We start from the raw sequence: 15390 nt of genomic DNA on the forward strand, positions 1-15390 counted from the left end.
GCCCCTCGCGCTAGTCCCGCCCCTCGCGCTAGTCCCGCCCCTCGCGCTAGTCCCGCCCCTCGCGCTAGTCCCGCCACTCGCGCTAGTCCCGCCCCTCGCGCTAATCCCGCCCCTCGCGCTAGTCCCGCCCCTCGCGCTAGTCCCGCCCCTCGCGCTAGTCCCGCCCCTCGCGCTAGTCCCGCCTCCCGTGCTCGCTCCTCCCATCAGCGCATGTATGCTCGCCCCGCGCGTTGGTTCCAACCAAAGATACTATCAAGGATACTAGAGGAGCTGGTATCTTTGGATGAAAGATCCTATAGCGGAGCTCCGCTCCAGTATCTTTGGTTCCAACCCGCACAGCGCTCGCCCCCCTCCCATGAGCGGGCCCCGCCCCAGTTCTGCCCGCTCTTGCCACAGCTCCACGCGCAGCGGCTCCACTCCCTGGGCCAGTCCACGCCAAAGACACTCTCAGTATCTTTCAAAGATCCTATAGCGATCTTTGGCATCTTTGGTCTACGCCGGCTGTCGCGGTGTGAGCCGGGATGAGCAGTGACGTTGCACAATAACAACATCAGGCGGCGAGTGGCCGGAGTAGGGAGGAGGGGGGGTTGTTGACGGCCAGTGGTCGATGGCGGCATGGATGTGAGCTCCCTGCCTTATGGCGTGATTGTCCAAACCCCAAGCGACGCTGATAACTTATTTGAACCGACGGGGGCAGGGTACTATCCACGTGAGAGGTAAGCACAAATTTAACGATGAATTTCATAGGCTGGCGAGAGTGAGCCAGACGCGAATTTGTTGTGAACTTGCATGGAGTTTACAAAGTGCAGGAGGTGTGTCAGTGACTGGGCCTCGCATCGGGCCAGCTCCTTGACTCTGGACACTTCGGGTTCTCAACACTGCCATGACCTGTTGTGGTATTTCAAATGTTGGGAGAACGTATCTGGCTGTGTTAATTCTGATCTGCAGAATAGTAGCGAATACGGAGACACAGAAAACATGCTGGAACCCTGATCATAACACAGGGTGTTGACGGACTGAGCGGGTGTGGCAGCATCTGGGGAGGGACTGGACAGGAGACCCAAAACGTCCAGCATTTTATGTTTTGATCAATATTTGTACCTTGTCTTTTAAATTGGCCGTAGCCAAATACCACAACTTTTGAGAAGTTTTGCTGGAACGTTATTTTGTAGAAAATCCACAATCTCGTGAATTGTATCATTATTGTGAACTGGTAATGAAAGGAACAAATCGGGAAACTGTAGGCAAAATTGTAAGTTTGCAATATTTTCATAACCATGATATTTTAAATCTGTTCTGCCATCTGAGTTGCAGTCATTGGACGAGCACCCAAACCAGCGTTTAAAATAATCAATGTTAGTATTTATCCCATGCTGTTCTGATTTTTCAAGTGATCTTTCCTGAAAAATCAAATAATAATTTATTTTGGAAGGTGTCATTTCTTACAAAGCTGAGCTCAGATCTATGAATAAAGAAAGTTGTCATCTTTAATTGACCAACCCTTCATTCTGGCATTGTGGCCCCTTAGTTCGGGATCGATCATTTGGAACTTCAATGTAACGTGCAACTAGGGGTAAGCATTGAATTATAAACTCATTACTCTGCTTGTTATTGAAAACGTAAAGAACATCAGAATGACGCGGGTGGGTTTTGAATTCAGGCCCTTCATGATTTAGAATACTTGTACAGGATCTTAAAAGGCCAGTGTATTATTTTTAAACAAGCTGGTCAAAATGGTGTGGGCTATTCTGAATTTGGGGTATTTGAAGTACTTGAAAACACAATAACAATAAAATCCCAAAGTACTGAAGAACAAAGGAATTGTGGTCTATAAATCTAGGGATCTTGATGGCAGCAGCACAGGTAGATAAGGAGGTTATAGGGGCATGGAAGATACTTGTCTTCATTAGCTGAAGCATAGAATATAGGAGGATGCAGTTATCGGTCTGTACATTAGTTCAATATTATGGAGCATTGAGTATGTGTTATGTGTGCTTCTGTTACCATAACATAAGAACAATGTGCTTGCACTGATGGTGTTGCTGAAGAGGTATTTCTGGTGTTGAGGCACACAAAGGAGAGATTGAATCACCAGACCCTGACCAGATGTACTCTTAAGATGTTATGGTAAGCAAGGGAGAAAATCGCTGGAGCCATGCCAAATATTTCTTTTTTCCTTAGCCTCAGGTGAGGTACTGGAAGGGAGCTAATGCTATGTATTTATTTAAGAAGGGCTGCACGGACAAGCCAGAGAACTATAGACCAGTGAGCTTAACAGCAGTGTTATGTGGGTTACAAGAGGGTATTCTGAGGGATGGGATCTACCTGCATTCAAAAAGGCAAGGTAGGCATAAATGTGACCTCACCACTAGCCACATCTTCCCATCTCCCCCCCTGTCTGCTTTCCCCAAAGACCGCTCCCTCCGTAACTCCCTGGTCAATTCTTCCCTTCCCTCCCGCACTACGCCCTCCCCGGGCACTTTCCCTTGCAACCGCAAGAGATGCTACACTTGTCGCTTTACCTCCCCCCGCGACTCCATTCAAGGATCCAAGCAGTCGTTCCATGTGCGACAGAGGTTCATCTGCATCTCCTCCAACCTCATCTATTGCATCGGCCTGAAACGTTGCCCATTTCCTTCGCTCCATAGATGCTGCTGCACCCACTGAGTTTCTCCAGCACTTTTGTCTACCTTCAGAAAGGCAAGGATTGTACAGGGAGAATCAGCATACCTTTACACATTGGAAATCATGTCTTTCAGATTTATTTCATTTTCTGTGAAAAGGTGATCAAGAGAATCGATGAGGGGAGGGCAGTCAACAAGGAGTTTAACACGGCTTTGACAAGGATCCACATGGTAGACTGGTCTGGAAGGTGAGTTTGTATGGAATCTAGGGTGAGCTAAATAGTTGGAGACATAATTGACTCAGTGGATGTTGTCAGAAGGTGGGAGTGGAAGATTGCTTTTCAGATTGGAAACGTGCGACTAATGCTGGGTCCTTTGTCATGAATCTTAATGATTTGGGTGAGTATGTAGGTGGCATGATTACTAAGTTTGTAGATTACCACAAATCTGGTGGTGTGGTGTACAGTGGAGAAGGTTGTGTAAGCTTGCACCAGGATCTATATCAATTAGGGGAAAATGGACAAAAGAATGGCAAATGGAATTTAACTTGCACATATATGAAGTAGTGAATTTTGGGAAATTAAACCAGGCAGGACTTGTATAGTAAATGACAGGACATGGGAAGAGTTGTAAATAAAGAGAGATATGGGGGTACAACTACTTACTTCCCTGAAAGTGATGAAGCATGTAGACAGGGTGATGAAGAAGGCTTATGAAAGACATAAATGCTGGAGTTCAGGCATTATCCCTGAAGAACATGGAGAAGTGATGTTTCAGGGCGTGACCCTTCTTCAGTGTGGCATATTTATGGCATGCATATCTTCATTTGACATGGCATTGAGTACAAGAATTAGGACATCATGTGACAGCTGTAAAGGATATTGGTGAGGCTACACAGTAATTCTGGTCATATTTTAAGAAGGGTGTGATTAAACTAGGGGGTGCATAAAAGATTCACAAACATGTTGCTGGAACTGAGGGCTTCATTTATGAGGAGAGATTGGATAGGCCAGGACATTTCCCTAAAGTGAGGAGGCTGAGGAATGACCTTTATAGAGATTTATATAATCATGAGTGGCATGAATAAGGTAGATGGTTACAGTCCTTTTCCTACTGTACAAAAACTGAGGGAGCATAGGTATAAAGTGAGAGACAAGTTTATGCACAATAGGGTGAGCGCGGCGATAATAACAACATTTAAAAGTTATTTGAAGAGGTTCATGGATTAGAAAGGTTTCAAGGAATATGTGCTAAATGCAGTAAATGAGACTAACTCATGAGGGCACCTTGCTTGATAAGGTAAGTTTTAGGGCATTTAAAGAGGATTTGAAAAATAATTTCACCTGGTAGAAAAATAACCTGTTTCTGTTCTGTATGTCTCGTCACAATAAGAACATGAAGCAATTTAAACCATTGCTCAGGAAGACCTTGGCTGATTCTCTATCTTGTCCAGTCCACAAATCGTTTGATTATATTTGTCATAAAATTATAGAGTGATACAGTGTAGAAACAGGCCCTTCAGCCCAACTCGCCCACACTGGCCAGCAATGTCCCAGCTACACTAGTCCCACTTGCCTGCGCTTGGTCCATATCTCTCCAAACCTGTCCTCTCCATGTACCTGTCTAACTGTTTCTGAAATGATGGGATAGTTCCAGCTTCAACTATCTCCTCTGGTAGCTTGTTCCATACACCCATCACCTTTTTTTGTGAAAATGTTACCCCTCGGATTCCTATTAAATCTTTTCCCCTTCACTTTGAACTCTGGTCCTCGATTCCCCAACTCCGGGCAAAAGACTGTGCATCAACCCGATCTACTCCTCTCATGATTTTGTTTACCTCTATAAGATCTCTCATCCTCCTGCACTCCGTGGAATAGAGACCCAGCCAACTCAACTTCTCCCTCTAGCTCTAGTCCTGGCAACATCCTCATAAATCTTTTCTGAACCCTTTCCAGCTTGACAATATCTTTCCTATAACATGGTGCCTAGAACTGAACACAATATTCTAAATGCGGTCTCACCAACGTCTTATACAACTGCAACATGATCCCCCCAACGTCTATACATAATACTCTGACTAATGAAGGCCAAAGTGCCAAAAGCCTTTTTGACCACCTTATCTACCTGCGACTCGACCATCAAGGAACCATGCACCTGTACTCCTAGATCCCTCTGCTCTACAACACTACCCAGAGGCCTACCATTTACTATGGAGGTCCTGGCCTTGTTCAACGTCCCAAAATGCAACACCCCACATTTCTCTGTATTAAGTTCCATCAACCATTCCTCCGCCCACCTGGCCAATTGTTCCAGATCCTGCTGCAATCGTTCACAACCATCTTCACTATTTGCAAAACCACTAACTTTTGTATCATCAGCAAACTCACTAATCTTGCCATGTATGTTCTCATCCAAATCATTAGATGACAAACAGTAACGGGCCCAGCACCAAACCCTGAGGCATACCACTAGTCACAGGAATCCAGTCTGAGAAGCAACCTTCCACCATTATCCTCCTTCCTTCCATGGATCCAGTTTGCTATCCATTTTGGCTATCTCTTCTTGGATCCCATGCGATCAAACCTTCGAGAGCAGCCTACCATGCGGAACCTTGCCAAACGCCTTACTGAAGTCCATGTACACAACATCTACAGCTCTGCCCTCATCAACCTTTTTGGTCACGTCTTCAAAATAATCAGTTTTGTGAGACACGGCCTCTCATGTACAAAACCATGCTGACTATCCACAATCAGCCCTTGCACATCCAAATGCCTGTATATCCTATCCCTCAGAATACTCTCCAGTAACTTACCAAATACAGATGTTAAGCTCACCGGCCAATAGCTCCCAACATTTTCCCTCCAGCCCTTCTTGAAAAGAGGTACACCATTTGCCACCCTCCAGTCTTCCAACACCTCTCCTGTACTGAAGGACGACTCGTAAATTTCAACCAGAGCTCCTGCAATTTCCTCTCTAGTTTCCCACAATGTCCTTGAATATATCAAATCAAACCCTGGAGATTTGTCTACCTTCAGACATGACAGTACCTTCAGTACTTCTTCGACAGTAATCCTGACTACTCGCAAGACACTTCCAGTGACTGCTCCAATTTCCTCGGTCCTATTGTCTTTCTCCTCGGTAAATACAGAGGAGAAATACTCATTTAGGACCTTGCCCATCTCATGTGGCTCCAAACAGAGGTGACCACTTTAATTCCTGAGAGGTCCCACTATCTCTCTAGTTACCCATTTCTCCTTTATGTATATATAAAATCTTTTGGGATTTTCCTTAATGCTAACCGCCAAAGCTATCTCCTGGCCCCTTTTTGCCTTTCTGATTTATATATTTTTAACTCCTTAGTCCCCGAAACTCCTCCAGGGGTGCACTTGATCCCTGCTGCCAATACCTGTCCCATGCATCCTTCTTGTTTTAGACTAACGTCTCAATTTCCTTTGTCAGCCAAGCTTCCTTACGTTTGCCTGTTTTGTCCTTCACTCTAACGGGGACGTACACATCCTGAGCTTTCTTCAGTACACTTTTAAAAACATCCCATTTGGCCGATGTTCCTTTCCCCTCTAATAACCTGCTCCAGTCAACTTGAGCAAGACCTTCTCGCATATCCTCAAAGTTGGCCGTACCCCAGTTGAGCATTTTAACACGTGGACCCTCTCCATCCCTATCCATAACTATCTTAAACCTAATCGAACTGTGGTCACGGATCCCAAAAGGCTCCTCCACACACACTTCATTAACTTGCCCTTCCCAATTTCCCAATACTAGATCCAGTGTTACCCTCACGTGTGGGGGCCTCCAGATACTGCTTAAGAAAACTCTCCTGAACACTTTTGAGGAATTGCACCCGATCTGAGCCCTTCACGCTATGCTTTTCCGAGTCTATGGGAAAGTTAAAATCCTGTACTACAACAACCTTATTTGACCTGCAATCTCCCGGCACATTTGTTATTCTAATTCCCGTTGACTATTCGGGGGTTTGTAGTACATCCCTAACAAGGTGATCATCCCTTTCTTGTTCCTCAGCTCCACCCATATAGCCTCACTGGACAAACCATCCATAATGCCACCTCTGAACACAGCTCCTCCTTAACCAACAATGCAACCCCCCCCCCCCCCCCCCCCCCCTCCTCTTTTTCCCTCACCCCTGTCTCTCCTGAAGCTCCTGTACCCCGGAACATTGAGCTGCCAGTCCTGCTCTTCCCTTAACCAGGTTTCAGTCATGGCTACAACGTCCCAGTCGCTCGTACCTATTCATGCCCTAAGCTCATCTGCTTTACCTGTCAGGCCCCTTACATTAAAATACGTGCAGATTAAACCAACCCTCCTTCCATGCTCTCCCCCTTTCACCTGCCTATTCTGTCCACTAACCTTTCCCGCATCACCCATCATACCAACTTCTAGCCTCTCACGTGCCTCTGTCCTGCACGAGATCCCACCCCCCTGCCAATCTAGTTTAAACCCTCCTGTGTAGCATGAGTAAACCTTCCCACTAGGATGTCGGTCCCCCTCCAGTTTAGGTGCAACCCGTCCCATTTATGCTAGGCACCCCTACCCTGGAAGAGATCCCAATTATCCAGAAATCTGAATCCCTGTCCCCTGCACCAACTCCTCCCCAATCTTCCTATTTTTACCTTCACTAGCACAAGGTACTGGAAGCAATCCTGAGATTACTACCCTGCAGGTCCTGCTTTTCAATGTTCTATGCAATTCTGTAAATTCTTGTTGCAGAACCTTCTTCCTCTTCTGACCTATATCATTTGTGCCAACATGCACAATGACCTCCGGCTGTTCCCCCTCACTCTTGATGCTGTGCAGCTGCTCCGAAACGTCCTGGACCCTGGCACAGGGAGGCAACATACCATCCTGGAGTCTCGCCTGCTGCCGCAGAATCTCCTATCCGCGCCTCTGACGATGGAGTATCCCACCACGATGGCTCTGCCTGACATCACACTTCCCCGTTGACCCTCGGCACGAGGGTTGGAATCACATCCCTGGCTACCGCTCAATCTTGTCATGCCATCCGCTCCCAAGAGGGTGTACCTGTTTCCAGTTGGTACAGCCGCAGGGTCACCACGTTTACTTCTTTCTCACAGTCACCCACCTTTGCTCTTCGTTTTTAGAAGTCTTCATTCAGGGCACATTTAGAAGCGGTTTTTAGAAGTCTTCATTCAGGACACATTTAGAATATGGGGATTGCAACTGCCTGGAATAGTTCGGGATTGCATAGATTTGGATAAGTACCCAAGGGAGAAAGAAATAAGATTTACTAATTGATTGGCTAAAACAAGGCTGCAACAAGGTTCATGTAGTATATGTTTGGTGAATAGCCTGTTTCTTTTCTATTTTCTGGATTCAATATTTTTTTTATTCGCTCAAATATAAACTGATTATACGGGTGTTCTGACTTTGCTGAAGCAAAGATTGATCATCAAGAAGATTAAATTAATTACAATAAAATAACTAAACCAATTAATCCTAATGCTGAGCATTGAGAACAATGGCAGTCTAGCATCTGATTGTTTCCTACATATGTAATGATAGCAAACTTGTACATTTAATTTGTTACTCTGAACAGATTATATAATCCCAATTTCACCCTATTAGCAATTTGAATAACACATAACACATAGATTTACATAAAAATAACACATGGATTTATGTGGTGGCTTCATGAATAACTCAGCAAAAAAAATTAGAAGTCTTATTCTTGCATTGAGAAAAATGCTTAATTTTATCTGTAAATTCTTGTAATATTTCTGAGCACAATGTCTTTTGTCTTTTGTTCTAGGACTAAAACTTTATTTGAAGAGATCCGAGCATCTATTACAAATAACTCTAATGATGATAGATCTTTCTGGAGACCTGTTCTTCCATGGGGTGGAGTGTATAGCATTAAAGCTGGGAAAAAAGCAATGGCCTGCACTCCGTTGTATGTGAGGATAACCTTAAAAAACACTTGCACCATAGATGGATTTTTGATGTTGCTGTATGTGATTCTCAGTGAAAATGAAAATTTCCGTAGGGAGTTATCAACTTACTTGGGAAGGGAATTTGTTGAGCGTTTCCTCTATTTGATGGACTCTTACAAATTTACAACTGTGAAGTTGTTGTGGATATGGGATAAAATGGAAAAATGCCAGTACAAGTCCAAAGTCCATAAGGCCTCATTAGAAATTGACCTATTTGGGAATGAACATGAAAACTTTACAAGGAATCTGGAGAACCTTATGTCTACCATACAGGAAACCTTTTGTTCTAATGGGAGATGTCCAGCGGGTGTGCAAGAAGATCAACGCAAAACAATTATAATCTAGTAGGTTGATTTTTATTTCAGTAAAAAAATACTGTGTTTTTTACAAAGTTCCTTTCAATGTTGCAGCTGTATAATATCTTATATTGTATCCAGCAAGCTGTAATTGTTAGGATGGTCTAAGCCTTGTTCTTAATAATATGAATTGAAACGTCATAAATTGTCATATCATTGACTTAATTAGAACAGAACAAACTTCATTCAGCCTCTGCAAACAATAGTGATTCTTGGGTATTTGTCTTCAAAGCTCAAAGCTCATTTTTTTAATATTGGATTTTTAGATGGCATGGTTCAACAGAATTTCAGTTTAGCGCATACATAGTGACTAATCATTAGAACCAAACTCTCCACTATCATTCATTACATGGTCATTTAACAGAGATTATGTTAATAAATTCAAAGTCCAAGGATGCTATTTTTCCAGGGTTTTGAATCGGTATACAAACTCAAATGCAGTGCAACTAAAAGAGGATAACAACACAAAAAAAAAACAATATTGAGGGGATGTTGTGAAGGTATTTTCAACTTTCATGCTTTGCTTTTGTTCATGAATGCAGAACGGGAGCGTTCAGCAAATAATTGAAGTTCAAAACCTGTTTTCAAAAGCATGCAGATTAACACTACAGAAAAGAGCATTAAAATTTACACTGAATTAGACATAACATTTTTAGGTATTCGCATACTGTCAGACTACTGTGCAGTTACACTGATGAAAACATTTAAATCAGGAAGTTTTACTACAGGAAGTTTGAAGTTCTACTACAAACCCACCGACTCCCATGGCATTCTGGACTACACGTCTTCCTATCCTGCTTCCTGTAAGGACTCTATCCCCTATTCCCAATTCCTCCATCCACGCCGCATCTGCACCCAGGATGAGGAGTTCCAAACCAGGGCATCGGAGATGTCCTCATTCTTTAGGGAACGGGGGTTCCGCTCTTCGACTATAGATGAGGCTCTCACCAGGGTCTCCTCTATATCGGAAAGGGAATTCATAAACTTTGCTTCATGGTACATTTCCTCGAAGGTCATCGTTGGTTAACAAAACAGAATGATTGAAAATACTGAGAAGATCTATGTAGCATTTGACATCATACCAAGTTAATGTTAAAAATTAAATCCTTTCATCAGAACCTGCAGAGCATTTCCAATGTTTATTGTTTCTATTTCAGTTCTCCACCTTCTACTATGTGTTGTAAGACAATTTAAATTTATATTCATCACGAGTTATGATTTGTAGGTTTCCTACAGATCAGAAATACAAAATGATCAAATTATTGTGAGAATCGGCCCTGAAACAAGAAGTCACATATGAACATCAGGGTGTGGCAGTTCTTAAATATTATAATAAACAGATTACTGTTTTTGCTGGAATTTATATTTTTTTGGTTTGATAAATTTAATTTAAATTGGTGCTGACACAATACAAGTGTTTTTGCTGGTGATCTGATTTCCAATTGAGAGACTAAGATATCTTTTTATTTCTGAAGTCCTTCACAAGATTCTCTCTTGGGTGATGTAATTCAAGCAGCAGTGGATGAATTATTCTGTCCCAGGATTGAGCTCTGCGAAGAACTTGGGTATGTTCACTGACTTCATGTGCTTATAAACTGAACACAAGCAAGTAATCTGGTTTAATAATTACCATGGAGTGAGTTAATGTTCATCGTAGGAAATCATTTGTTTTCATGGGAATCTGTCTGGTGCTGGGCACTTTTGAAATAAAGAAGTGAGCAAGCATCCTTATTAAGGGAAAGCGCAATAGTAAATGACCAGATGGTGATGAGTGAACAACCGCCCCATTGTCTTTGCCTACCTGAACATTGATCTGGAATTATCAAAGACGCACTTAGTTTTGTGCTTGACTTTTTTTTACATGTTTTCTTTGATTGAGAACTGGCTAAAGACTTGCTCCCAGCCCAGTGATATTGTATGCTTATCATGATGTGAGCAAGGTGATTATAGACCTAAACCCTTACAACCACTGAATGTAATTGCCATTTGATCCAATTAGTTTTTGATATTGTTTCTACAATAAATTGTTTCAGGGAATTTCTGTAAGTTTTTAAGAATAAGTTGGATTTTTGGAAAGAATATACCATTCCCTGATAATAGGTTTGGTAACATAGCTTTAAAATCCTGGAATGTTTGTTGTTAGGAGTATGATTTATTATGTGCCTCAAAGGAAGTTTGCCTTTCTTTGATCATTAAGTATAGGTGTGAAATTTAAAATTATCAATGTCATAAGCTTTTACTGTGGTGTATACAAGAAAACTAATTTGGCGTTCATTTTCCTCTGAAGATTTCTGTGCATTTAAGTTTTTTCCTATCCCTAATGGTTAAGAAAGTTTATGCTCATTTGCACCCATTTGTTTTTTAAAAGTAAAGTATTGATTTCTAATTTGCAATCTGTACACTACACTTTGAGTGATGTTAGTAACTCCACTTTGGCTTCCCTTATTAAATAGATTTAGCCTTAGTTATGGAAAAGTTAAGTAAAGTTGCTATGAAGTGTGTGGTCATTCTTCACATATACCATTGAGTTTTATTGTAATTACCTCTCTTTTTACAAAAGGATTTAATGTTCATTTCATTTTGGACAAGTATTTCAACTGAAAATTTGCAAGTTGGAAAATGGGGAAAAAAATGTTGGAAAGACTAATCTACTAGTAATGGAGACTTCTTGTATGCCATTCAGTACTAAAGCATATCACTGGTTTGTTTTCCAGATGTAATGGTCAACGTGAGTTCACACAGAGGATTTTTTGTCATGATGCTCCACCATTTGTCATCCTAAATATGCAGCAATGGAAATCTGAGGAATTGGCCTATGTCCCATATAGTTTGGCTGTGGCAGAACGCAGGTAGATATTTACCCAGTGTACAATCTGGATAATATTAAATGCTCTCAGACATTTGCTGAAGTATACACTTTTACTTAAATGTTTATGCCAAACATGATGCCAAGAATCCCCTCTACCTGCATACAATCTATTTGCCTATCTCAAAGCCTCTATGGTACCTGCCTCCACCACTACTCTTGGCAGTGCATTCCTACCACCATTAGTAGTTAACTTTAAAACGTTTCTTTTCTGACCTTAAAGCTAGCTAGTCTTTGACAGAGTCTAGTTGTCAACAAATGTAATATGGTAAGGACCAAGATAATTGTAATCATTATATTCTGTTTATGTAACTATCTGGTGTTTCTAAGAAACTTAACCCCAGATAGTCTGGAGACAGAAAGCTTAAAGGCCCTGTCCCACTTTCCCGAGTTACTCACGAATTCTCCCCAGTTTTCCCCTTGATTCAAACTTGGAGAATGTCTGTAGAAGGCCGTAGGTATTTCGTAGTGGCTCGTAATGCCAGCCGTAGGTACTCGGGGCATCAGGTAAGTCGGGACGTTTTTTCAGCATGTTGAAAAATGTCCATGAGTTTAAAAAAAAAAAATAAAATAGAACCGAGTACCTACAACTGGCTATTACCGTAATTCTCCGAGTTTGAATCAAGGGGAAAAAATCGGGAGAATTCGTGAGTAACTCGGGAAAGTGGGACAGGGCCTTAACTTTCTATGTGTAACCATTCATGAATCATGAACAAGGTTTAATAAATTGAAGCTTGTTTAGACCAGAGAAAAAAATTATTGAAGCATAAGAGAATTTGATAGCTTGTGAGTTCCTATTGAAATGAAATGTTGAAATTGAATTTTTTAAAATAAATCAAACGGATATCTTTGGTCCTAGATACCTACTGGAGGGAGCAACGCTTTTCAACAAGGAGGAGCACCATTACTCTGCTGCTTTTATGATTGATGGTAACTGGATGCATTACGATGGACTTAGAAATGAGAACCTGGTATTATTAAATAAACCTCCAGAGCTGCTGCTCTTGTCCTCTCTTGTCTATGTTCGAGATCAAGAATTGATTAAAGGTGATTTGTATGACTCAAAAATGAAGCGTTGGCTATACAAGACTACATAAGTCCGATTAATTTTTAACACTATTGGGGCAAAAGAATTAAAACAATCCTGGTATCCAAGAAATATTGGATTGTAAAGTTCTGATATAACCAAAAACATTTCAAACAATGTACAAGGCATTAGTAGTTAACGTAAACTATGCAAATATGTACAAAGATGTATTTTGGATACTAAATATTTTTATACAACTGTATAATAGAATAAAGCTTATTTCCATATTTTCTTTAAAATTGTATGTCACACAAAGTAATCATTTTTCCAATGCGCAGATACCACAAAAACCACAGCACTATGTCAAAGCTTTGAAAACGTAGCATTCATTAATTCTACTCAAAAAATATTGGCACATTTTGTAGTGGTAATAATGGCGAAATGCTGGACACATCCATACATTGTGAATCTGAGAGCATCTTCTTAACTATCCACATGCACCATTCAACAAGCTTTTACTGAATGCACTGAAAATGTTCTTAGAAGCTTCAAGCAATAAGTGATGCACTGAACATGCTCAGCCAGCCCTAGCCCCAAACTAGGATTGCAATTTATTTATTTCCAAACTTGGCTTCAATTTTTTTTTCTACAAAATGTTGTGCGTTTTTATTTCCTGAATTGTAATCTGATTTTATAACTGCATAGATGTGATACGATCACAACTGCCAAATGTTAGAGGTCTTCTAGAAAGAACGTGTGACAATAGCTGCCATGAATGGGAAAGTGCATCATCTCTGGAGAAAAAGGATAGGTGACGTTTCGGGTTGAGATCCTTAAATCTGAAGAAGGATCTCGACCTGAAACGTCGCCTATTCCTTTTCTTCAGAAATGCTGTGCGATCCACTGATTTACTCCAGCATTTTGAATATCTTCAGTGCAAACCAGCATTTGCACAAAGGGAAAGTGTAGTCTGTTGTCCATCAGTGTTACCCATAGACTTAGCCACTGAATGCAAAGTCCAGGCACTGGCTAATTTAGATAACGTAATAGACAGGTACAATGACTAAAAGATTATTTAAAGGAATGACTGGTGCTAGTTATCCTGTAATGATGACCGGAGGAAATTGATCACTGCATGCAGCACAGTTGGGTATTAAGAGTAGGTAATTTTAAAATTGAAGACATTTTAAAATGTTTTGAAATCACTGCCAGCTGAATTAGCATTTAAACTTAACAAGATGAAATAACAGCTGTCATACTTAAGACAATTCAAACCTACATTTTTGTTAAACATTTAATTTATATTACTCTGTTATAGCATTCTAAATTTAAGTTTCATAACAAACAAAAAATTAGTATGACAAAGCTGTAACCACTGCGAAATCTCATCAATCTTTAACATTGTTTCTCTTTCCACGAATGCTGTGACCTGCTGAATATTGGTAGCATTATCTAAGTTCTTCCCAGTAAGGAGAAATCAGTATAATCTATATTACTAAAAGTCTGTTCTTGACCGGTTTTGGCCATCTGTGCTGCGATTTCCGAGAGAATGCCGCCACCTACGGCTGTCATTTTTGGCCACCTTGCTCAGAGCCCCTCTCCGCCGCATGTGTGCCAAGGATTTTTCCCGTCGATTAAAAATGACAGAGATATTAATGTTTTTACAAAATTCCCAATTCTCTCTGCTGCCCCGCTGGCGGCAGGGGGGAGGGACTATAAAACCAGGAAGTGGTGTGCCACACAGTCTCTTCAAGATGGAGGAAGGCAGAGGGTCACGTTTCTCTGAGCTGTGAATAACACTGAACACATTTCTACACAAATGTAAGTGCCCTTAGTGGTTCTAAAATGCTTGCAGAAAGTGTCTATTGGTTCTAAAGCTTGCAAAAAGTGTCTATTGGTTCTAAAGCTTGCAAAAAGTTTCTCTATTGGTTCTAAAGCTTGCAAAAAATGTCTATTCTAAAGCTTGCAGAAAATGCTTATTGGTTCTAAAGCTTTGCAAAACAATCTCTATTGGTTCTAAAGCTTGCAAAACAATCTCTATTGGTTCTAAAGCTTGCAAAACAATGTCTCTTGGTTCTAAAGCTTGCAAAAAATGTCTATTGGTTCTAAAGCTTGCAAAAATATGTCTATTGGTTCTAAAGCTTGCAAAAAAAGTCTATTCTCTATTGGTTCTAAAGCTTGCAAAAAAAATGTCTATTGGATCTAAAGCTTGCAAAAAAATGTCTATTGGTTCTAAAGCTTGGTTTCTAAAGCTTGCAAAAAAATGTCTATTGTTTCTAAAGCTTGCAAAAAGTGTCTATTGGTTCTAAAGCTTGCAAAACAATGTATATTGGTTCTAAAGCTTGCAAAAAAAAATGTCTATTGGTTCTAAAATGGTTCATACTAGCGCTCCAGAAAGCGCCCCCCCCCCCCCCTGGTTGGCTTGGCTTGGGTGTGTCTTGAAATTGAAAGGCACTATTTACTGCAAATGGTGGCATGAAGTTGAAAGGCACTACTTACTGCAAATGGTGGCTTGGTTGCTTTGGCTTGAAGT

General features: G+C 41.2%; 1 protein-coding gene across 5 annotated transcripts; it reads left to right on the top strand.

The window, feature by feature from the left end:
- Positions 1-337: 337 nt before the first annotated feature.
- c9h14orf28 (chromosome 9 C14orf28 homolog) lies at positions 338-13154 on the top strand. Of its 5 annotated transcripts, XM_055640364.1 has the most exons (7): positions 343-716; positions 1433-1573; positions 2760-2872; positions 8428-8952; positions 10440-10529; positions 11679-11813; positions 12690-13154. In XM_055640364.1, exons 3-7 carry the CDS (start codon positions 2853-2855, stop codon positions 12925-12927), a joined length of 1008 nt encoding a protein of 335 aa, XP_055496339.1. In that variant the 5' UTR covers positions 343-716; positions 1433-1573; positions 2760-2852; the 3' UTR covers positions 12928-13154. The 5 variants fall into 5 exon arrangements, with proteins under 5 accessions (XP_055496337.1, XP_055496339.1, XP_055496340.1 ...); XM_055640365.1 differs by lacking the exon at positions 1433-1573 and having other exon boundaries at positions 2784-2872; XM_055640363.1 differs by lacking the exon at positions 1433-1573 and having other exon boundaries at positions 344-716.
- Positions 13155-15390: the final 2236 nt, after the last annotated feature.

The sequence above is a fragment of the Leucoraja erinacea genome, chromosome 9, assembly GCF_028641065.1.
Source record: "Leucoraja erinacea ecotype New England chromosome 9, Leri_hhj_1, whole genome shotgun sequence".
Taxonomy (NCBI): domain Eukaryota; kingdom Metazoa; phylum Chordata; class Chondrichthyes; order Rajiformes; family Rajidae; genus Leucoraja; species Leucoraja erinaceus.